The sequence below is a fragment of the Callospermophilus lateralis genome, chromosome 4 (genome assembly GCF_048772815.1).
Source record: "Callospermophilus lateralis isolate mCalLat2 chromosome 4, mCalLat2.hap1, whole genome shotgun sequence".
NCBI lineage: Eukaryota > Metazoa > Chordata > Mammalia > Rodentia > Sciuridae > Callospermophilus > Callospermophilus lateralis.
Window position 1 is genome coordinate 157,152,928 of NC_135308.1, and position 23,926 is coordinate 157,176,853.

The following is a 23,926-nucleotide window of genomic DNA, read 5'->3' on the forward strand; positions in this document are numbered from 1 at the left end:
TCAGGGTCCAACTCCACAACTCCACCCTGGTGACTGGCTGGGGGACCTCAAGCTCCCAGTCAAGGCCCCCCTGTCCCCTGCCGTCCCAACCTGCACCTACTTTCTTAGGGAGGGTAGAAAAGCTGAGGCTCCTTAAGCCACAGTTCTGCCGAGCCGCACACAGCCCCCTCCCAGCCTGCCATCCCCACATAGGGCATCAGCTGACCCTACAGGCACAAGGGCCACAGCCTGCAGAGGGTGAGTACAGGAGCTAGGTCAGGAGCTGGGTATCGCAACCAAACACACTGCTCTGCCCCGGCTCCATCCTGGGAAAGAACATCCCCTCCCTCCCTGGCAACCCCCTTGTCCCCCTGGTCCCGTTTGGGGCCCTCAACCACCTCCTTCCCTGCGTCCTCTCCTTTTCTCCTCTTGTTCCCACTGAGGAAGGGGCTTGGTCCCCCACTCAGGCACCCCCATCCCCTCAGCCTCCCTGCTCCCCTGCCCACGCTCTGCCCCCACATCTTCACCCCAGATCCCTTTTAAGTCCAGGAACATTTTCCCCAGCGGCCAAACATGGGGCCCAGAGCTGCCCCCCGGAGTTTCAAAGAGCCCTCTCCCCTCCTCTAGACCTGGGCACTGCCAGCCCCAGCCGCACCTCCAGCCCCCTTCCCCCAGGGTGGTCACTCTCAGCCCATTTTCTGTCCCCAACCGGTCAGTACACCCACTCTCTCCAGATCCTCCAGGGGCCTGACCAAGTTCACTGCTGGAACCCAAGATGGCCGCCTGCACGAAGGCCCAGAGGCCTAACAAGTGCCTGTCAACCACAGGAGTCCCAGCCCACGGTGCCCACAGTGCTGCTCCAGTCGGCCCGGGCTGTCCCTGGAGGTGACTGGGCACAGCTGCCCCAGGGACCTGACCACACACCCAGGGCCTGGTCCTGCCCTCCCAGACTCAGCCGCTGGACCCCCAGGTCTGCACCCCACTCCAGAGGACACTCCTCTGAAAGGCAGGGCTGGGTGCTGGGGTGGCCCGACTGCGCGGCCCTCAGCCCGTCATTGGGGCAGGTAAGGTGATGCCAGCACAGATGGCCAGCGGCGCTGGGATGAGTCAGGAGGGGGGACCTGAGAGGTGGAATCAGCCTGTGCTGGAGGTGAGGACAAAGGCAAAGAGCGGAGAGGGGCCCAGGCCAGGGTACAGGCAGGAGGCCACCAGTCTATGACAGCGTTTAATGTTCCTTAATGTGCAGCTTCTCAGTGACAAGGGCCCAGTGGCGATGCACAGGCTGTACATTCTGTGGCAGAGCAGTCGCCCTTCCCCCAGCCCTCGGAGAGGCGGGCGGGGGCAGGGGGCGGCTGTGAGAACATGGTCCTGGGTGTGCAAGAACACACTTTAGTGCCCAAGTGGTGGGACATGACATTTACACAGGAGAGAACCAGAGACACACGCAAGGAGACACAAGGGGTACAGTGAGTGGAACGGGGTGGGGGGGGCACATGTCCATGTGTGACCACGTCAAGAGCTGGACAGGTTGGAGTCATGTGGCGGCAGCTCGGCCATCCTGCAAGCTGAGCGGGCTGAGGACCAGGATACCCCGTGTTCCTGGGGGAGGGACAGAATCTGCCCGGTCAGAACCTGGCTGTGCAAACCCAGCACGGGGGCAGGACCAGACTCCAGGCAGGTGTTTACGACACAAGACACACACGAGACCGCGAGTGGGGACACAGGGACACAGGGACAGACGGGAAGGCCCATAGCAGCAGGTTCGGGGCCGGTGGAAGCTCTACCCCCCAGGCTCCCACAGGCTCGGCACAGGTGGTGACAAACTCGGGTCAGAACCCAAAGCCAAGGCCCCTCATCAGAGTCCAGGATCGAGGAAGGCTCAGGATGGAGAGGGCCAAGTCCACCGCAGGCGCGGGGTCCAGCCGCTGGCAGCCTCGGCAAGGTGGGAGGAGGCCCGGGCAGTGACGCCTCAGGCCTCGCTGCTGCTGCTGCCACCGCCACCGCGGCCACTGCCGAGCTCCACCCACACGAGGCGCGCCTGCTCCTGCAGGATCCGGCCACGCACCACCTTGGCCAGCTCCTCGGCGTGGCTCCAGGCGTGCGCGGGCACCTGCGCCCAGGAGCAGGGCAGCCCCCAGAGCACCTGCTCGGAGCCACGACACTGCCGCAGCAGCTCCGAGTCCCGCCAGCCGGGCCGGCCCAGCAGGCCCCTGTCGAGAGAGGAGGAAGGACAGTGGTCAGAGGCTCTCCCTCAGTGAACCAAGACCCGAAGAGTCGGACAGAGAAGATGGACAAAGGGAGGCAGACGGAGAGACAGACAGAGATGGAGACAGAGAGACATCCATGGAGAGGGCACCCCACACCACCGCACCTGACTTCCCGGACATTCTTCTCAGTCACCTCCACGTGGATGACGATGGGGTAGACCTCGCTCTGAACCAGCTCCCGCACGCCCCGCGCGCCCAGCTCCAACAGGCAGTGCTTCTTCCCGGTGGAGAGAGACCACGTTTACCAGAGCCCAGGGACACCAGGGCCCCGCTCCACCCGCCACCCCGGCACAGCCTCCTGGGTGCACAAACTCCGCCTCACCCAGAGGGACCCTACAAAGAAGGGAGACTGAAGACCTGAGCTCGCTGGTAACTGGAGGAAGGTCCCCTCCCCCGCTTGACCAGGGCCACCTCATCTGCAGGTTGGAGTCAACCCCACCTCCCCCACCACCCCGGAGCCCTGGCCATCTCCCAGGGTGGCAGAAAGTTCAAGAACAAGGACGATGCAGGTGAGATGTCCCAGCTCATCACGTTCAGGGTAACCCATGTGAGGGCAACGGCCGCAACCCACCCACGTCACAGGTGAGGACACTGAGGACGCAGGAGGTGGCTCCGACGCTAGCTTGTGGGCCCAGGATGGCAGCCCAGCACCTACCTTCCCAACAGACTCCTGGATGGCTCGGATCCTGGTGCCCAGCCCGGGGGTGGCAGGCCGGGACTTAGGGGCCCCCGGCGCTGAGGGTGCACACTGCTCCTCCCCACAGAGGCTCTCTGCAGAGGGAGAGGGACAGGGTGTTGCAGGGCCACAGGCCTGGCTGTCCTCCACGTGGATGAGGATGGGGTAGACTGGCTGTCCTACTGCTCCCCAGCCTCCCCTCCCAGGGGTCACAGGCTCACCTGCTGGGCACACTTGGAAGTCCAGCCGGGAGCTGGGCAGGTCTAGGAGATTGCGGATGAGCCGGGGCGCCAGGCACTCGGGCAGCAGCACCACAGGCCGGAGGGCGGACACCAGCAGCGGCCGCACCAGGCTGTAGGGTTTGAGGCTCCGCTCGGGCTCTGAGGCAGGACGGGACCCAGAAGAGATGGGAGTCGAGGCAGAGTCCCAGCTCTTGCTTCCCTTGACACTCAAAATAACTTCACCTCCTCGGCCACCTTCTGTCTTCCCTTCCTGGGTCCTGCTGCTGCTCCCACAGGTCCCCAGACACACACGCACACGCGCGCACACACACACACCTGACACTGCAGGCCGGCCCCTCTTGCTGGGACCATTACAACAGGCTCCCCAGGGATCCTCTGCCTCACCCCTGCCCCCTAGAGGTCACTCTCCGCTCAGCAGTCAGAGAGGCTTGGAAAGAACGTAAGTTCCCGTGACTGCCTGGTTGCCAGGCACCAGTGACTTCCCAGATCCCCAGGGCAAAGGTCACATCCTCTGCACAGGTGACACAGTCCTGCAGGAGAGACTGCAGCCCTGCCTGGGCACTGCCTTCAGTCACCTCCAATCCCAGGGCTTCTGCAGGCCCTGTGGCCACCCAAGGCCCTGCCCCTGCACCCAGGTAACCCTCACTGTCCCCAGAGCCCAGGCCACACCTCCCCTGGTCCCTAGACAGGCAGGGTCCCTGCCATGTTTCTACCAACCCCGCTCTCCTGTGTGACACACATCATGCTTTCTGTCCGTGTCTGCATTGTGAACAGCTGGGAGCATCTGCCTCCCCCCAGACAGGGACCCCATGCAGAGGACCACCATGTCCCCTGGAACCCACACGCCTTACAGAGCAGATGTCCGATACCTACTCGCTGGGTTCGGAACCCACTCATCCTCCAAATACACCACGCGCAGCCCTGTCTCCGCCTCTGAGTGAGCGGCGCCCTCTGCCTGGAGCTGACCCCTCTGCACCTTTGAAGGCCTCAGCTGAAACAGTCTCTTCCAAAAGTCCCCTAGCCACCTCTGTCCCCGCCGTCGAATGCTACTCTCATCTGGGCTCCCTCGCTCCTTCTCCCTGCTCTGGCCAATAGCCTCACTACGCTGCCTCCAGGACCCTCCTAGAGTCCTCCTGGCACCTGCCACCATGTGTGAGGAGAAGCAACACTACAGCAGACAAGAGCAGCCCCAAAGACACACCACCGCCACGTCCATGGCACCTGCCCCCAGATGACCCACAGGCAACTTGGCATACTCACCACCAGGGGGAGCCCTGTCTCCCAAGCCCACTCACAATAAGCCTTTCCAGACCAAAGGACCACCGTGGCCAAAGGACACATAAATGCACACACTCCTGGCCACGGGGAGTGACACGGAACACACCTTCCCAGGGGCACTCACCTGAGCAGGGCTCCAGCAGCAGCTGCTCTGGGGAATCCCCTGTAGGACCCCCCACGGGCTTGGGTCTCACCAGCCCAAGGGCTCGCTTCTTCAGCTGGGAAGACATAAAGAAAGAGTCACCTCCACCCCAACGTAGGGAGAGAGGAGAGTGGAAAGGACCCTGGGCAGAGCAGGCCCCACGGCCACCACCACCGCCGTCCGGGTTCTCCAGAAAAGCCTGGGAGAGCCCAGCACAGCCCCCCAGCAGGGGGGACACTTAGAAGCAAACCAGCAGAGCCTGCTAGAGGTGCCTGGGTGCACCCCACTTTACAGATGAGGAGACCAAGGCCCAGAGACCTGGAGGAACCTCATGTCACAGAAGAGACGAGCTTTGGTCTCTCTTCCAATGAATCAGCAAGGTGACATGGATTAACGAAACCAATGCCACTAATTACACGGCCACCTAACGGGTGGGGACTGCCTGCAACAGGGCAGCCCCGGGCTCCGGTGTGCAGGAATCTGGGGCCACAGGCTGTCCAGGAGGCAGGAGAGCAATGTCCCCTTCACAGATAAGGAAAGCTGCCTCAGGGCTGGGGCCGGAGCAGCAGGGAGGACAAGGCTCAGGTGACGTCCAAAGTCACCATCTTCCCAGAGCCGAGCTGAGCCCAGGCCACTCTCCATTGGCTTCTCCCTGCTCCTCTCATTTTACCCACAGACACAATGAAGATGGTGGCCCGGCCCAGCCCTTATCCAGGGACTTGCCAGATGCCTGCTGTGTGCCCCACATGCTCCCAGGCCCTGGCACACTCAATCTAGTCTCTCAACCATCCTGGACGGTGACCTTGTTTTCCTGTTTGCTGGGCACATAGTAGAAGATCAACTAAGTCACAGCCCTTGACACCTGGCTGCAGGGGGCCTTCTCCTTGCTCTCTCCCCCCAGAGCTGCCAGAACATGAGCCTGCCCCCTCCCTTTGGACCCCAGCCTTGTCCTGCTCTCCCTGGGCCCTTTCCCTGCCCACCCAGACCTGCTTACATTACTGCGGGGACTTCGGTGCCGGCTGGAGGACAGACATTTTTCCTGAACTTCTAGGAGCTGCTGGGCTCTGTGGGAAGGAGACCTGTCATGCACTTGTAGGGACAAGCAAGCCCCTCACTCCTCTTGACCAGCCCCCATCCCATCCCAGAGGATGGTGAGACACTGCAGAGGGAAAGACAGCCCCGCCTGGTCCTGGCCACGAGTGGACCCCATCCCCAGGCTCCCTGCTCTGCATCACCTCTGATAATTGGGCACAGTGCCCCGGTCCAGGTCCCGCAGAGTGACGGGGTCCACCCGGGTGCAGAACCACTCCCGCCGCCGCTTGTGCGCTGGGTCCACCAGCCGCAGGATCTCCTGGGCTTTCACACACAGGGCGTGGGGATCTGCGCGCTCGGGCAGGGCCAGGTTGGCCCGAATGTAGAAAGGCTCGGCCCCCGGCCCCTTCACCCAGGTGTCAAGGGCTTCCTGGAAAGACTGGCAGGCTGGACGGATGGGGCAGGGGCAGCAGGGGACAAGAGGAGGACGGTTAGGTCAGGGAGCAGCCTGGGGACCCAGCCCAGGACCCCACCTTCCTTCCTCTAGTGAGAGAGGGCGCAGGGGCTGCCCCAGGCCAGGCAGGACCCCAACCCAGACCTCTGGCCTCCTAACCCAGTGCTCCCCCCACAGTTAAGATGTGACCAAGGAGAGGCCAGAAAAGGGCCCAGAGCTGACAAAAAGAGGCCACAGCACGGCCAGCAGGAGGAGACAGGGGGACGCTCCCTCTCGGCCCTTCCTTCCCCACCTGCACCAGGCTGGAGGAGCTCTCCCTTGGGCCCCCCCGCGGTCACCTTCTAGGAGGCGTGTCCCAGGCCCTCCCCAGGCCAGGCTCACCCGTGGAATCCAGCAGGAAGGGGAGTGTGGACGCCTGATTCCACGGCAAGGTTCTCTGGGTTTCGGGGTCCAGGCCAGCCCCCTCCAGGCCAGCAGCCTCGGCCTTCAGCTGGGAAGAGATTTTAAAGGCGGGAATCTGTCAGTGTGCCTCAGTCTGCCCCGCCTCCCAGCTCCCCACCCAGTCAGATTTTTATTTATTTATTTATTTATTTTTGGCGGTACCGGGTATCCCGCCAAGAGCCTCGCACATAACAGGCAAGTCTCTACCACGGAGCTACATCCCCAATCTCGATCTCAGTGCGAACTTTTTTTATTTTTATTTTTTTGAGAGTCTCACTAACTTGCTAGGGTGGCCTTGGAGCTGAGATCCTCCTGCCTCAGCCTCCTGAGTATCTGGGATCACGTGTGCATGCCACTGCTAAGGCAGGACAGTCACCGAGCCTGCTTCAGCTTCAGCCAATACCCTGGAGCTCTACCCTGTGATCCTGCTCCACCAATCAGCATCCTGCCCTGGTGACCACACGGACCCCGCCCCCAGCTCCAGGAGCCTGGCCTCACCTCTCTGGGTTCTGTCCTGGCCGACCCGGGCCCCGACAGCACCCTCCGTACCACCGCCCCAGACCATCGGTCTCCAAGAAACGACAGACCATCCGGACTCTTGTCCTGGGCCTCCGGGCCTCCTGGGGGGCTCCAGCCAGACACTCGGATGGCCAGAGACCTGAAAAGGGAGAAGGGGGATGGGAAGTACCGTCCAGCAGTGCTTTGGTACAGCTCAGGTTCTTGGAGAAGGCACTGCTTCCTCCCCGCTGCAGCAGGCCATGGTCCACCCCAGGCCTGGCACTTGCAGTGCCCTCTGCTTGGAATGCCCTTCCCCCTCTGCTGTCCTTCAGAGCTCAAGTCAAGGCGGTCCCTCCAGGGCCCCTGGAGCACGGCTCTCCCATGCTGCAGTTCAGCACTTTCTTTTCTTACATCCATCAAAAGAAGGCTTTCAGGCAGCCTGACTCCCCAGCACCAGCCCCGGGTCTGGCACGCAGCGGATGACTCATCAGTGCTGGTCATGCCCACAGTTGGGGAGGGGCGCAGCTAGACAACACAGATCAGAGGATGGCTCCAGCCGCTCGGGAGCACAGGGGCGGGGAGACTTCCCGGGAAGAAGCACCTGGGCTACACCTTGGTGAGGAACAGAGGTGAAGGATTCGGAGACAGATGGAGAGGAGTGGAGGACAGAGGACAGACCGCGTGGCAGACTGAACAAGGACAAGAGCGGAGCTGCCCATGGCCAGCCACCAGGCTGGGCTCCTTGCCCTGAGTACTAATAAAGCATCCTGGGAAACGGCTCCCAGAAAAGAAGCCGGAGCCAGCCCGGGGAGGCGCAGGATGGGGACACTGGCCTTCCTCGACAGCGCAGCCAAGATCCCCATGTGCCAGGGTCCTGCCTGTCCCTGGAGAACTGGGAAGCTCTTAGCAAGGCTCAGTGACAAACTGACCGAAGCCCTTCCATGCAACCCTGGCCGTAGAGGGCGTGAGGCTAGGGTCGGGGGTAGTGGCCCAGGCAGAACCCTGGCCACTGCCACATGCATGCAGCTGCTCTGCCCCCTGCTGCCAGGACCTTAACCCAGCCGGCACCCCTAGGGAGCAGGAAGCTTTGTTCCAGGAGCAGGTCTCAGCCCTGCCTCCTCAGTCAAAGCAGAGAGCCAGGCCTGAGGTCGGGCAGGCAGCCACAGGCTGCGCGGGTGACATGATAGACCTGGGAGGCCTGAGACCTGGCCTGGCCAGTGGCTGGCGCAACAGTCTGGCTGCCAACCCCAGGGTCACCTGGGTCCCAGACTTAGGCAAAGGAGCCACTACTTGAAGATCAGTTACTGCATCCACAAAACAAGAATGACCAGCACTCCCCTGTGCCCTGTGGCCGGGCGGCTCAGATGAACAGAAGGATACCGTAGGGAACAGAGGGCCCCGCAGGCCTGGGCCTCGGGGGCTGCAGACCCGGCCAGCTGAGCTCTGTCTTGTTTGTTCAGTTTGGTTTTGTACCAGGGATTGAGCCCTGGGGTGCTCAGCCATGAGCCTCATCTCCAGCCCTGTTTTTTATATTTTATTTAGAGACAGGGTCTTGCTGAGTGGCTCCGGGCCCAGGTAGACTCAACTATTGTCTCTGGACCCTTTTGTTTGAGGTGGTGTTGGGTGTGGTCAGAAAAGCTTGAGGAAAGCACCCTGGGGGGAAACGTAGGAACTCTGGGGCCAGGCTGGGGCCACGCTGGGGCCAGGCGGTGCGGGCGTCCACCCTCCCCGTCCAACACACTGAGTTAGAACATGGACGCTCTTAGGACAGTGCCCGGCAAGAGATCCAGAGAAGGCAGCATTTCACGGTCGTCAGGTATGACTCAGAAAAAGCACCCTCTCTGGCCTCGGCTTCGCCCCTCCCGTTTCAAACCCACACACCAGTGACCATCACCACGGCCCCCAGACACCAGCCCAGCAAGCAGCTGCACCCAGGCCCTGCGCAGCCCGTCCCCCGCACAGCAGCGAGGCTGACCCTCGGCTCCCCCGGCTCTTCCTGCCCACCACCGCTGCTCCCCGAAGACCAGCTCTCCACGACCCTCTGCCAGCTCCTGAGGTCCAAGAGGACCAAGGGACTTCTCTGAGCCTCCAGAGAGCATGACACCTGCTCCCTGTGCTTCTCAAGGGTCCCCAGAGTCGGCCTGGGAGCTGCCGGAAGCAGGGACCCCTCAGACCCCCCAGCACCAGCCTCCCACAGCGAGCAGGAGCCGGGAGAGAGAGTGGGGCAGGAGCTGCTGATTCCAGCCTCCAGACAGACCACCCCAACCCCGCCTGGGAGATTCGCCTGGGGGATTCTCCAGCCACGGGGTGAGGGCCCCCAGCTCCTCCCCTAGAAAGGCCAGAGGTCGGGTCACTGGCACACAGGAATGGGGTGAGTCACCAGCTCGAGCAGACACAGGCCAAGTGGCCTTGGTGAGTATCCCCTGGCCCCAGAGCATGGTGGGAATATCTCTAGGGCTGCTCTGTACCAGTTCAGGGACCCACAATGCAGAGACTCAAAGTATGTCACACAGGTCACTCCATCTAGTCCCCCGACACCTGTCATCACCCCGAATCACAGGAGGGAAACTGACTTGCACGGGGTGGCTCAGCTGGCAGGCGCTGGAGGGAGGCAAAGACCTATGAGAACTTGCTGTGTGAGAAGAAGGTTCTGGAACCACGTGAGGAGGGGAGAGGCAGGGCTCTGCCTGGTCTCAGGTCACTCTTGGAGTGTTCCTGTCTCTCTCCCTGGCTGGCCATCCAGCCATCCCCCGTCCCCCACCCTCCATCCCCTGCCCCCATTCTGTCCAGCACAAAGGAGGGAGGGGCCCAGAGTGTGACCTGGAGGCAAGGCCGTCTGAGAGCTGACAGGTGTGGACATCCACCCTGAGCCAGCACCGTCCCAAGCAGAAAGAATTCAGGAACCTCCACCATGACCCCAGGGGACAGCACTACTGTGACCCTGGGAAACTAAGTGACCTGCCCAGAGCCCCAGAGCAGCAACCAACGGCTGAGATCTGAGCCCTGAAGCTGGCCCCAAAGCCCTTCTTCCCACCTCGCCACAACACTCTCCTGGGACACAGATGTCCCCCAGCCCAGGCTCCATTAGTGAGGCCCCCTGGCCTCTGTGCTGTCCACCGGCCTCAGCCACCCTGCCCCCGCTTCCATCTGGCTCTTCCTCCAACCCCTCCCCCCAGGAATAGCGTAGGCAATAAAGAGGGCCACGTGACCCAGGGCCCAGGCAGGCCGGGCCTTCTGCTCCCTCTCGCATCCTGGCGCCCCCTGGACAGCAGCCAGGACCCCTGCTGCAGGCCGAGCAGGAGGAAGGAGGAAGGGCCAGGCAGGCAGGAAGGGAGGCACCTCCGCCCCTCCCCCAGCAGCGCTGCGTCCTGCACCCGCAGAACAATGTGGCCCTGGTGAGGGTGGGGGCGGGGGCCTGGACAGGGGCCTGGCGGAGCTGCCTCCAGGAGGCAGGAAGGCCCTGGTCCCTGATTTGCTGTGTGACCTGAACTTCTGTGCCCAGCAGCACACGTCCCAGCTCTGGCATTCAAACCCTTTCCAAAACCCAAGTCCAATCAGGTCCCTGTGGACCTGCCCTGGTACTTCTCAGCTGTGTGACCTTGGGCAAAGTTCCTTAACCTCTCTGAGCCTCAGTTTCCTCCTCTACATCCAGAGACAGTCCTAATGCCTGTTCCCAGGACAGAGAACACTGTGAGCAGCCGCCGCTGGCCTTGCCTTCATAACACCTGCCTTCCCAGGCCCTCCTGAGTGCACAAGCCAAAGTCCAGTGCCCCTACCCTGACTCAGACTTGGCCTCCCCATCCCCCCACCCCCTATCCCCCACCCCCACCCTGTCCTCCCTGGTCATCACACACTCCAGGCCCCTCCCTGAGCCTCTGCTGTCTCCACACGGCTCTCCCTGCAGGCTGGCTCTTCCAGGCTGGGTTCAAAGGTGGCATTCTAGCTTGGTCCCCCTGCTCCCCCCCCTCAGATCCACCGGCTAGTGAGAATAGGGGGTCACCAAACTGGACTCTGCACCAACATTTGTGACTCCTTTTGGGGTCAGGGTACCAGGGTACTCATGGCCAGCCCAGCCACGGGGCTCCCAGAGCAACCCCAGGCCACCCGCAGCAAGAAGTTCAGCTGGAAGACTCAGCAGGGAAGACGGGCAAGTGGGCCGCTGGGCCAGAACCGCTCACGAGAAGAGCTACTGTTCACTAAGCACCTACTCCGTGCCTGGCAGAGCTGGAGACTTCAGAACACTGTGCCTCTTCACCAGCGAGGAAACTGGGGCCCGGGGAGGAACACGGGTGGCTCAAGCCACGCAGACGGCGCAGTGGGAACGAGACTCGAACCCAGGTTCTGTGGGTGCTGCAAAGCACAGAAGAGGGGCGCAGCCTGCTCCCCCGCACGCAGCGCACACCCAGCCCGGGCCCCTGCCCACCTGTTGAGGTCCAGGCCACAGCCCCGGCCCAGGAGGGCTTCTGGCTTTCCCAAAGGCCACACGCTGTCGGAGGAGGAGGACGAAGAGAGGCCCGGGGACCAGGGCTTGAGCGTCACACTCCCTGGGGAAGGAGAGAGAAGGTCGGGCGGGGCCTGGGAAGCAGAGCGGCCCAGGTTCAGGAGCGACCTTGCAGGGGGAGGTCCCAGGAGCGCCCGGCCCGCGGGCTCAGAGCTGGGCCCCACACTGCACGCCCAGGAGCAGGAACAGGGGCCGGGACTGGGCCCCAGAGAGCCCGGGAGCCTCCAAGCAGGCCTCCTGTCTGGCCAGGGCACAGTGCAGCCTCGGGAAGGGGACACAGGCCAGGGGCAGCATGGCCCCTCCCGAGATGGCCCTCCCCGTGCCCCAGGGTCCCCAGGGCTGTTACCTGTGATGTCCGACATGCTGCTGAAGGACCTGCTCAGAGAGGGCGGGAGGGGACAGGAGGTGTGACACCGTGGGCACTATTCCCCACTCCCCTCCTGCCCCCCAGCCACCAAAAGTCCCACCAGCCCCAAGCAAATCCAGGCTGGACCTCAGTCAAGGCCAGGCGCACAGCACCAGTGCCACCCAGCTGCCCTGAAGTCACAGGGCGAGAGGTTCATGTCCTGGCCTGTCCTTCAAGGCCAGCTCCCTAGATACCACCTCCCCCCTGGAAGCCTCCCCTGACCACTCCCTCCCTCCCTCCCTCTCTACCCGTCATCATGGCTCCCAGGTGTCCCCCAACTAGGCCACCCTCCTCCACTTACAATTCACTCAGATCAAACCCCCCCACCATCCCGCCTCCCTTGGCCAAGGGCTAGATCAAGGGCCACGTGTGGGGGACAGCTGTGCAGGGGGGGACACCGCAGAAGGCAGGAACCTTGTCCCCTTGGTCTGTCACCGGCAGAGGTGACAGAGGTTTTCTGGCCCCTGCTTGCTGCTGATGCCCAACCCCGGGGCACAGCCTTCTCCCTAAGGTCCGTGGCCCCCAGGAACACCCTCTGCACCCCGGTCCTGAGCTGGGGCTTCCCCTCGGGTGACTTTCCTGTCTGGAGCTGGGCCGGCCCACGCTGCCCTCTGCCTGCTTTCCTCCTGCCGCGCTGGGACGAGCTAGGGCCCGAGGCTGCAGGGCCAGCACCCACCAGGCCTGGTCTAGCCTGACCCCCGACTGGGCCCCTCCTGTGACTCCGTCCCCGAGCTCCAGCCATTTAGGGGAGGTGACGCCTGGACCTGGCTCTGGCACTAGGGCTGCGGGGCGTCTGTGCAGGAAAGGGCACCCCACCTCCCTGGGCGGCCACTGCCACTTACCTCTTAGGGGTTCAGGGTCCTCCTCGCGCTGCCGCCGGAGGATGGAGCCGGCGCTGGGCGGGAAGGGCAGGATGGAGAGCCGATTGATCTCCTTCTCGCTGTCGGTGGCCTCCTCCTGCGAGGCGGGGACAGGGCCGGGGTTCACCCCACCGCAGCCCCATCCCAGCCCTCAGTGCACCCGGCCGGGGCCACTCCACAGCGAGCCCCGGGCACAGGAGCAGGAGCCACTCTCCTGGCGCCCGGGCCTCGGCCACCACACGTGGCTCTGGGGAGCTCAGAGAAGCTTCCCGGCCTCCCGGGGCCTGGGTCCTCCTGTGAAGTGGGCAGCTGGAACCTGGACACCACTCTGTCTCGGCAACTACAGGGACATTTTCGGTCCCCCCCAGGTTTGGGAGGTGGGCATCTTACCGAGGTGTGGGGCTCAGATCCCCCGCTGACGGCCACCTCCCCGGCTGCTTCGGGGCCCACCAGCGGGGACGGGAACTCGCTGAGGCTCCAGGTGCTGCTGAGGTTGGAGCACAGGGAGTGGGAGGAGGCACAGGCCTGGAAGGGAGGGGAAGGGAAGCCATGTGGAGCCCAGGCCCGCCACGGCATCTACCGGGCCAGGCAGGGACACAGCCGGGGCACAGGGAGCAGACACTGGCCCTCAGGCAGCCTTGAGGGGGAGACAAATTGCAAACCAGCAGATAGAAACAGAATCACCCAAGCAGTGAGACAGCAGAAGGAAGGGGTCCCCACCCAGTCTAGAACATTGGAACGCTCTCCAGAAGTTAGGCTGAACTGAGAACCAGGGATATGTAAGTGCTAAGTAGGCAGAGCTGGGGAGGACTGGCCGGGCAGGCGGAAAGCATGTGCAAAGGCCCCGAGGCAGGACTGTGACCCATTCCAGGAATTCAAACACTGAGAGCCAGAGAACCAGACTAGAGGGAAGGAGGGGTCCATCCTGCAGGGCCTCTTGACAATAGGAGCTTGTCTTTACCCAAGAGCAAAAAGGCCACTAACAAGGGAGGGACCAAAGATCTGTGCCTCCTTCTATTCCTCCAGGCCCCATTGCATCGAAGCCAGGGTTCGACTGAGCTCATCTATAGGCAACCCTGACAGGGAGGGGCACGGTGGCAGCCAGGGGACGAGTGTCTGGTTTACAAAGGGTAGAAGCTGGCTCCAGGGCTACTTGGCTGTGTGAGCTTAGGCAAGTCCCCGACCCTCTCTGGGTCCTGTACAATGAAGGTCCAGACCAGCTGGTCTTAGACAAGACTAACATGGGTCTCTGGTCTCTGAAGCCCAGGTGCATTCCTAAAACTCTCGAGGCCCTCAGCCACCAGGCCTGCCCAGGCCTCCACAAGGACAGGCTTCAAACATCCTTAGTGTCCCACGAACAACCTCAAAACTCAGAGATCCACGTCCCCATCCCGCTCACCAACCCCCACCCCTCCCAGCCGAGAGGTCCTGGCAGGTCCCCGGGCTCCGGCTGCACCAGGCCCCACCGCTCCAGAGCCACCCAAGCTCCACCAGCACCCAGCCTTCCTCCTGGGACTCCCGCTGCCCACCTTGAGGCAGGGGCCGCCCTGGGTCCGCTGCAGCTGCGCCTCCAGCAGCGCCTTGGCGCCCTCCAGGCTGGTGAGCGTGGTCAGCAGCTCGTCCCGCTCGGCCTCCAGCTCCCGCACCTGCTTTCGGTACTGGTCCTTCTCGATGAGGCTCTGTGAATACTGCAGCTGGACCCTGTCTCGGCTCTGGATGGCCTGGGGAGAGCGTGGGAACACTGAGGGGCCGCCCTGGCTCCGCTCCAGGCCCCCCGACCTCAAGAAAGGGGTCGGTATCAGGAACGGCTGCTATCAGGCCTGAGTGCTGGGCCCTGTGCTAAGTACCAGCTCATTTAATCCTCACCAACAGGATCAGGAACAGTATCATACTCTCATTTTGCAGCCGGGGCAAAGCTGGACTCCAACTCAAAACGTTTCCAGCAGTCCTACTGTGTGCCCAGGGCTTCGCTCCCAGTCCTGATCAGCACAGGAGCCATGAGCCAAACCCACCCCGTTTCATCCAAAGCACTTTCCTCCACAATGGAGATGAGGGTCCCTGAGAGGCGGGCACACGGCCTGGTCCTGCCACTCTACGGCTCTGAAGGAGTTGGGGACAGAGGCCCCGGGGCTGGAGCAGCCTGATGATGTATATGATTGGGCCTCACCCCAGACCACCTGATCAGGACACCCCAAGACGAGGCCCCAGATCTGGGGCAATTCTAACGTGTAGCCTTCTCTTCGTGGGACTCCAACTTGGCCACAAATAAAACCCTCCAGCCTCCCCCAACCCTCCCCCTGGCATGGGGAGCCAGCCTCCAGAGGGCAGCAGGGGCCCGGGGCCTCAGCCCACCCCACAGCCTCTACAGGAGGCGGGGCCGCGGGGCCCAGGGACGGGGGCCAAAACTTCTCAGAATTCCTTCATCAGCAAATACTTTCAGGCACCTCCTCTGCGTGGCCTTGTCCTTGGCATGGAAAGAACAAGGGACTCAGGCGGGTAGGACACCAGGGCCAGCTTTTAAACCGACCCGAGCTCAGGTGAGGCAGCGGGTCCTGGGCACGAGGAGGAACCCCCAGCCGCGCTCTGGCAGCAGCCTGGGGACCACATCTGACTCAAAGGGTGTGAGGGCCCAGCTCAGCTGCCTGGCCACGTGACCTCAGGGAGGCCGCTGACTTGGGTCCCTGGGTCCTGAGCAGCCAGGCATTAGGCCTCGAGGGGTTCCTAGGCCCCAGGACACCAGACCTGCTGCCACCTCAGGCTTTGCTCTCCAGCACGCGCTCGGGCCCTTGTCCCTGGCTCGTGGCCTACCTGACCGTCTACAGGGACCAGCACACCCTCACAGCCCCTCCGAGTCCAGCACCATCCACTCCCCCCTCCTCCCGGCACAGAACCAGCCGTGGGACCACGGCCTGCGAGCGCAGACGGGCCTCACCTGGTCCCGCTCCTTCTCGACCTCCTCGAGCTGGGCCAGCACGGTGGCCATGCGGTGCTTGTACAGGTCACAGTCTTTCTGCAGCGTGCGGTGCTTGAGCCGCAGGTCCTCCATCTCCTGCAGGTACTGAGGTGGGCAGGCGGGGCAGGCTCAGGCCACAGCGCCAGGCCAGGGGACGCCAACCGGCAGACACTCCACAGGTCCAGGGAGAGAGGCCGGAGCCCTGGCCACAACGGCCCGCCTCCCCTCACTGGGCCTTAGCTGCCTCGTCTTCAAACTGGAGCTGACCATAATGGTGACACCCCAGGCCAGCTCGGAAACTGCAACCTGTGGCCCCCGGACCCCTCAGCCTGTCCCCCAGCACCCGTCACCACCTGCCACATGAAAGAACTCCCCAGGATGACGTGTGGCCCCTGCTCCCCTCCCCGGCTAGGGCTCCCCTCCATGGGAGCAGGGCCTTGGCTGTGTTCACTAAGAGTCCCAAGTGCCACAGGTCTCCTGTCAATGGCTGAGACAAATGGACGCAGCGCTCTCACCCCTGCCCAGAGACGCCCGGGGAAGGCTGCGGCTGGATAGGACCCCAGGAGTCAGGCGCCGACAGAGGGCACTACCCGTCCACAGAGGGCGCTACAGTCCCTCAGAGGGCAGTACCCGTCCCACAGAGGGCGCTACCCGTCCACAGAGGGCGTACCTTGTCGCGCAGCTCCTCCGCCCACTGCAGCTCGCCCTGCATGGCGTGCAGCTTCTGGCACAGCTCCTGCCTGCTGTCCTGCGCCTCCCGCCAGTCATGCTCCAGGATGTCCAGGAGGATGCGCTCGGAGCCCGGGGCCCCCGGCTGGCTGGCCTCCTGGGGACCAGAGTTCAGGGCCCCTCAGCATGCAGCCTTGTCCCCACGGTGGGCGTGGGGACAAGGGAGCCTCACGGGCCTCAGCCCGACCCCAGCTCTGCCACCTTGGCCTGGGGCCCTGAGCTGAACTAGGGTGCCCACAGGGACATCTGGGCTACAGAGGGGGGTGCAGCAGCTTCCATCAGCTCCCCGGGGCCCCTTCCTGAAACAACCCCTGGCCACTCCCCCTTGCCCTGGCCCCCACCTGGCACCACTAGGGAAACATACAAGCCAAGACCTGTCCCTCCCCTGACTAGGGGTCTCCAAGGGGCTGACCCTGGGCCTCAGATCCAGCCCCAAGACCCACCCAGCCAGGCACCCCAGCCCCATGATATGCGCCGGCTCCCACCCCCACTTCCTATGTGGAACCGGAGCCAGGACGAGGCCCGGCTGCCCTGACCTGCCCAGGGACACCAAGCAAGGCCTCGGGGGGCTCAACCTCAGAGTCTCCGACTCCTCTACAAAGACCAGGAAGCCCAGGGCCCTCTCCCCAGGAAATGCCCGCACACAGCAGCAGGAGCAGTGTCACGGGACCCAGAGCCCTCCGGAGTCCCCCACAGTCCCCAGAGTGATCATGCAGGGCGAGCAGCACCGTAAGGAGCCTGGGCTCAGAGGCCAGGTCAGGTGGTCGGCCAGGGCTGCACCCAGACCTCCGAGCCTGGTTCTGAACCCTTGGCTGTCCAGGCCTCGCGAGGACGGGTGAGCAGCAGGGGCACTCCCCGGGGCTGCCCAGGCCACCTGCGCCAGCCCCCACCTGCTGGAGTCCTTCCTGCAGCTCCTGCAAGGACGCCGTCAGCCGCTGGTTCTCCGCCTGCAGCTCCGAGACCAGGTCCACGCCGTCCTGCTCCTGCTCCTTGTCCTTGTCCTTCTCCTTCTCCTCGGCCCCAGGGAGCGGCCCCCTGGCCCTCCGCAGCAGCGTACACTCTTCCTCCAGCCGGCTGACCTTCAGCTTGAGCTGATCCACCTAGGGCCCGGGACAGGGGTCATCCCAGGGAGGGGCCACGGGGAGCCACTGCGAGTTGGGGGCGCTGCTCCCAGATTCCCATAGGGGCCCTCGCGGGAGTCCTCCAGGGACCCCCCTGTGAGGAAGGGCTGGGCAGCTCAGATGAGAGGCTAACGGGGTGGAGGAAGGTGGGCATCGGCCCTCCCGGGTAGTGGGTGGGTGTGCTGCACTACAGCCCCCCCATCTGCCCCCGGTCCTGAGACGCTGCGTGCAATCAACTTAGCCCAGGATCAAGGTGACACAGGAGGGCCACCTGAGGTTAGGGGACCAGGGTCTGGGCCCAGCTCTGCCTCAACTGCAGGTGGCCTTGGGCAAGGCCTGGCCCCTGGCTCTGCCTCCATCTCATCTGCACCGGGAGGAGGGAGGGGGACAGAGGTGGGTCTGAGGGTCTCAAACACCCCAGGAGCCGGCACGTCCCCTCCGACCCCAGCTCCGGGTGCTCCCTCAACAAGATCCCACACCACAGCCGCAGCAGAGGCCGCGGGCTCAGCTGGCCCCCGCACCCCAAGGTCCGGATTTCGGTTTCACCACCTTTAGGCTCCACCTGCAGAGCCAGGCGCCCAACTCCCTGTGCCTCATCGTCCTCCTCAGTAAAATGGGGCCAGCTGGTCCCCTCCCCCACACCCCCAAAGTTACTCCAAGAATCGAACGAGACAGTGAGTGGACAGACAGTGACAGCTCCCACGGATGTGACCTGGTGACTTCGATGTTTTCATTAAACCCCAGCAGGCTGTGTGGCCCAGGGGAGGCTGGGCAGCTGGCGATGGCCGCTTGGCTGGGGGCAGACACGCGTGGCCAGCCCGCTGGATAGCGAGCGCGCTCGGCCACTGTGTGTAATTTTCCAAACTTCCTGTGGGTCCTGAGGGGGCCAGATGCCATGAGAGTAGGAGCAGGTGGCAGGCCAAAAAACTGAAGTCATTGTTAGGGACGGTCACAGTGACCTCTGGGGCTATGTTCTGAGTGCCAACGTCTGGTGTCTTTTAGGAGAGCCTGGCCCATCTTGGAGAGTGACCAGCTCTTCCCCAGCCCTCAGAATGGCGCCCACACCCGCGGCTCGGGAGGCGGGGCCAGGCAGCCTGTGAGCTCCCAAGGGCGCGTCCTCCACAAAGAATCACAAAGAAATCCCTGAGTCCGCATCTCCTTCCACTCACAACACACGCTTTGTGACCCACCAGAGGACAGTCTCAAGGGCAGGCCTGGCCACGCCCTTGACGGTAAAGCACAGCCTCACTCCACAGCCTCCTGGCTGACCCTGGGCCCACGGCTTCCCTGATGAGCTCAGCGCACTGGACACCTGCAGCTCCTCCCAACACCAGGAAATACAGGTGCGTTTAATCCCAGGGCACAGACTCACTCAGCACCAAATGACAGCCCTGGTCCCTGAGTGTATGCTGCTCAGAAATAACGGCTCATTAAATTCGCACCTTATAAAACATAGTATTAAAACACAACCGCCACCCACTGCCCACGGGGGAGGGCACCCACCTGCCATGCCCAGCACCACATTCCGTTAAAATCCAGTCACACGTGCACACCCGCCACGGCAGGGGACCCAACCACAAATCCACCCAGACCACCCCAGGCCAGGCGCGGCCTCTTCCAGGCCACAGCGACACCCCCCCCCGCCCCCCGCCCAGGCCAGTGCTGGCCTCTCTGAGCAGCAGGTTCTTTGCTTGTCTAGAAAAAGAGGATCCCCTCTGGGTGAAAAGAGGGGATCCCACTTGCCACCCAGCACCCCTCAGTGATCCACAGGACAAGGTGAAAATTTTTTCAATCTTGGGAACTTTGAAAAAGGCTCTAATCAACTTCTCTGTGCCTCAGTTTCCCCCTCCAGAAATGGAGACGACAGCCGAGGCCCCCGCCCTGCAGCACAGGGCTGCTGTGAAGGGAGAGGACAGAAGACATTTAAAACGAAGCCTGGTGACCCGGGGCTCTTTATTGTATTTTGCATGGGGTGGGTACCCGGGATTGAACCCAGGGGCACCCAACCACTGAGCCCCATCCCCAGCCCGATCTTGTATTTTATTTAGAGACAGGGTCTCACTGAGTTGCTAAGGGCCTCACTTTTTCTGAGGCTGGCTTTGAACTCACAATCCTCCTGCCTCAGCCTCCCAAGCTGCTGGGATTACAGGCGTGTGCCACAGCACCCAGCCCAGGGTGCTTTATAATTGCAATGCCATCCTCATCTGTGACTTCTCGCTGAGGATGGGTAAACTGAGTCATGGGGCAGGGAACTTCACCCAGACCAGACTGTTCATTAGTGACAGAGCCAGGTCTGGGACATACATGGTGGCCCTGCCCACCACCCTTCAGAAAGCCTCCCCCTCATGCCAAGCACCAAGCAGAGTCCTCACCATCATCTCACAATAGCAAACTGGCCACCGACACCCTGGACGCTCCGACATGTCACCTCAACACTCTGATCAGGACTCCCCCTCCCAAACCTCAGCCCACCCAGCAAGCACCGTCCACCCAGTGCCCCCCCCCACAGCAACCTTCATTCATCCACAGGAATCGGCACCCCCAGCCACAACCACTGGGGCCTGTCACCCCAGCCACTCAGGAGGGTGAGGCAGGAGGATCACAGGTTCAAGACCAGCCTCAGCAACTTAGCTAAACCCCATCTCAAAATAAAAAACTAAAGGGGCTGCGGATGCAGACGCTGGCCTAGCATGCATGAGGCTCCACCCCCAGCACTGCAGGGGAGAGAAAAAGATCGCGCTGTGGAGTCCCACACAGAGCTCCAGGAAACAGCCTCCTGTGTGCCGCTGGCCCTGGTATTAGCTCATTTGTCCTTTGGACAACTCCCCGTGGCGGCTGACACTCGTATTGTTCCCTGCTAAGACCCCATAAGCCACAAAATTGAGCTTGGTTTCCGGGCCTGCAGGAGGCCACCTCCCACTGCTGGAGGGGATTAGGTGAGGTTTCACTGGACAGGGAGCAGGCAGAACAGCATCCTGGGAAGGAAGCCAGCTCCAGTGCCAGGTGGCCCCGGTTCAAAAGCAGGCCGCATGCCTCCTGGCCCGGCGACCTGGAGCCATCCCTGCAGTCTGAGTCTGAGCGTCTGTTTAGCAAGGAACCTGGTGCACGGTGCTCTGGGGAGGATCAGGTGACATGACACGTGTAACTGTGTGGCACGTCGATGGCACTCGATCATCACCACAGGCCTGTCTCCAGCCAGCAGACTTTCAGCGCTGTCTCTACCAGGCCTAGCACCTGAAATCCCCTGGCTCACAGTCGCTGAGTCCCCACAACCCGAGGTCTCTCCCAGGGCACTGTGCACATGGGGCGAGGTACTTCCTGGTCATGGAGGCTGTCCTGTGCACCGAGGATGTTTGAAGGTGTCCCTGGCCTCTACCGACTAGATGCCACCAAGGCCCACCCGCCGCCCCACCGCCTACCGCCAGCTGCAGGTCGCGGCTGCGCAGCACGGCTGAGTTCTTCTCCTCGCTGAGCTGGGCCAGGCGCATGGCGATCATGTAGTTCTCGTCCTTGAGCCGCAGCAGCTCCAGGCTGCCCGCCTCCCAGTCCTCCCGCAGCCGCTGGCAGCGCTCCTGGGTCTGCTGCTGCTCCCGCAGCCGCTGCTCCAAGCCGGCCCGCTCCTCCTCCAGCACCCGGCCTCGAGCCTGCAGCTGCTGCTCCCGCTGCAGCTGGGTCTTGCGAGCTTCCCGCAGCCTCCGCACCTCCGTCATCAGGAACTGGGTCAGGCCCTCGGGTCCTTCCTCATCTGCCAGGACAGGAGACAGGACACTCAGGGGGACAGCAGATTACACAGAAAAACACAAGCGATAGCACGAATAGAGAGGAATCCTGGAATATATCTTTGTAATTTGAAGATAGAGAAGACCTTCCTAAACAAGACACAAAGGGCTGGGGCTCTAGCTCAGTGGGTAGAGTGCTGGTCTCGCATGCACAAGGCCCTGGGTTCAATCCCCAGCACCTAAATAAATTAATTAATTAAATAAAGGCATTGTGTCCATCTACTAGGAAAAGCATTTGGGGAAAAAAAAAAATATCCTAAACAAGACACAAAAATCCAAATGTTACAAAAGAAAATAAATTCATATAAAAATCTTTAAATCTCTGAAAAAATGAAAGATATAACCATGTTAAAAAAAAATCAAATTAAAATATAACATATACAACAAATGACTCAGTTGTTATATATAAAGAGTTCCTACAAATCAATAAGAAAAATGCAAACAACTGAATAAAACTATGGGCAAAAAACTATCAATAAGCATGTCCCAAAATAAAAGTGGCCAACAAACACAGGGAGAAAAGATTCATTGCCACTAACATTTGGTGATTTCATTTTTTTGCACTAAATATACATATGACAACTCTGTAAGGTAAATACTACTATGGTATCCATCATTGCCTGACATAACATTTAAAATATACATACTCCTTGAGAAAGTCTATTTCAGAAACTCTCCCCAGTTTAGAAAGTGAGAACTGCACAAAGATGCACACACAAGGTGTTCTCTCAGCACCCCACAACAAAACTGGAAAAAAGAACTAGATGTCTATCAACATGGGATGGGTTACATGCATTAAGTGACAAGTTCACTAATGAACATTACGCATATACTTAAAACAAGTGTAACAGACATGGAAGAATCACAGAAATAAGCCATTCTGAGAAACAGCCAGATACTGGACAACACAGATGCCACCCCTGTGTGTGTGTGTGTGTGTGTGTGTGTGTGTATACACGCTACGACAGGGGAACTCACAAAAGTGCCACCTGCAGGACAGAGCTGGAGGAAGGAGGAAAGATCTAGCTTCTCTTTTTACTGACATCACCTGGAGCCTCTAAATTCTTTACATAAGAAACTGTAAGCCCATGGAAGCCGGCCAATCAAGTCTGAAAACAATACTGGGCAGAGTGATGTTAGGCTACACAGGTGGGCTCTGAGCTCAGACTAACTGGAGTAGAAACTGAGCCCCACCCTCAGCCAGCCACGGGCCCCTGGGAAAACCACAACAGCCTGTGCCTCAGTTTCCCTATCTGACCAAGAGGAATATCGGGGTGCCTCCCTGTGGTGCAGAGGCTCGGGCAGATCCACTCACCAAGGATCATGGAGCAGCGCTGGGCAGGTTCCCGGCCCGTTAGCAGCCTGAAGTGCTCGGGATAGTAGAACTCCAGTGCTTCCAGGAAGGCCTCATAGCCCCTCTTGCCCCGGCAGCGCAAGATGTCCATGAGTCGCCCTGTGGCGGGTGCACCCAGGGGTCAGGATGAGGGCAGTCCCCACGGGCTGCTTCTTCCCCACCATGCTTCAGGGCCCACGTTCCCCAGATTTCTGAGCTGATGACACACTCACAGGGGCCTGTCCCAACAGATCAGGGAGGAGAGCCCTCTGCCAGGCCAGGAGAGCCAGAAACCCCCTCCACAATGGCACCTGTGGAGCAGCGGCCAACACCCCCGCCCCACCCCCACCCAAGACAGATGCCCGTCAGCAATGGCCCAGAGAAACCCCTCCGTCCCCCAAAGCAGAGGACTTCTGCCCTTAGCCAGAGCCAGAATTCCCGTGCCTTTGCCAGCTGCAGTTCAAAGACACCCTGCGAGGGAGGACCCCCATAAAACCGAGATGAGCCCTTGAGGAAAAACAACTCTCCGAGGAGCACGTGGCACACAGGAGCCGGCAGGGGAAAGCAAGAAGGCCAAAAGGCACAGGAGAGATGCCAAAGCCACCAGCTGTGACCAGGAGGTCCCAGGTCTAGCGGGCACCAGCAACCACATCCAAGCCTCTCCTCTAATGTGGGTTCGGGAAGTGAGAAGGAACCCCAAGGTAGGCAGACCCTGACGGAGTGGGCCCCGCGACCCCACCGGGCAAGAAGAGTGGCTCGGGAGGAGATGGGAGGTGGGCGCCCCAGCAGCCCCCTCCCCGGACGCGGAGACTGCAGCCCAGGGGAGCGGAGCCCCGGCCCGGCGCCCCAGGTCCCCAGGCGCTGCACTGGGGACCGTCCCGCCCGGGGAGGCCCGACCGCGGGGCGCCGACCCCGCAGCTCACCGGTGCGGTTGACGCGGCACGGGAAGCGGTAGGTGCTCAGCACCTCTTCCTCGTCCTGCTCGTCGATGACCCGGCACTGGCGCAGATACGGCGTGAGCTTGGCCGGGTTCAGGGCGCGCGTCAGCCGGTGCCGGACGCCTTCGATCCGCTCCCACAGAGCGTCCTCCTCCGCCTCGGACCCCGAGCCGGCCGCGGGCTCCTCCTCGGCCTCCCCCGCCTCGGCCGGGCCGGGCATGGCCGCGTCCCCGGGGTCTGCGGGCGAGAGGCGCGCGGGGGTCGGCAGGGCGCCCGGATCCCACCGCGGGGCGCCGC

The 23,926-nt window shown here is 62.0% G+C and overlaps 1 protein-coding gene across 1 annotated transcript; it reads right to left on the minus strand.

Annotated features, from left to right (window-relative positions):
* Window positions 1–1,191: 1,191 nt before the first annotated feature.
* On the minus strand, window positions 1,192–23,926 carry Card10 (caspase recruitment domain family member 10). The gene is made up of 20 exons (XM_077109328.1): window positions 23,615–23,926; window positions 22,674–22,811; window positions 20,999–21,324; window positions 17,349–17,558; window positions 16,400–16,555; window positions 15,709–15,834; window positions 14,306–14,497; window positions 13,167–13,301; window positions 12,755–12,873; window positions 11,857–11,888; window positions 11,433–11,553; window positions 7,010–7,169; window positions 6,452–6,560; window positions 5,820–6,063; window positions 5,579–5,648; window positions 4,567–4,660; window positions 3,144–3,302; window positions 2,902–3,017; window positions 2,351–2,463; window positions 1,192–2,189 (listed from the first exon to the last, which is right to left on the minus strand). The coding sequence occupies exons 1-20, from the start codon at window positions 23,847–23,849 to the stop codon at window positions 1,949–1,951; spliced, it is 3,096 nt and encodes a 1,031-aa protein (XP_076965443.1). The 5' UTR covers window positions 23,850–23,926; the 3' UTR covers window positions 1,192–1,948.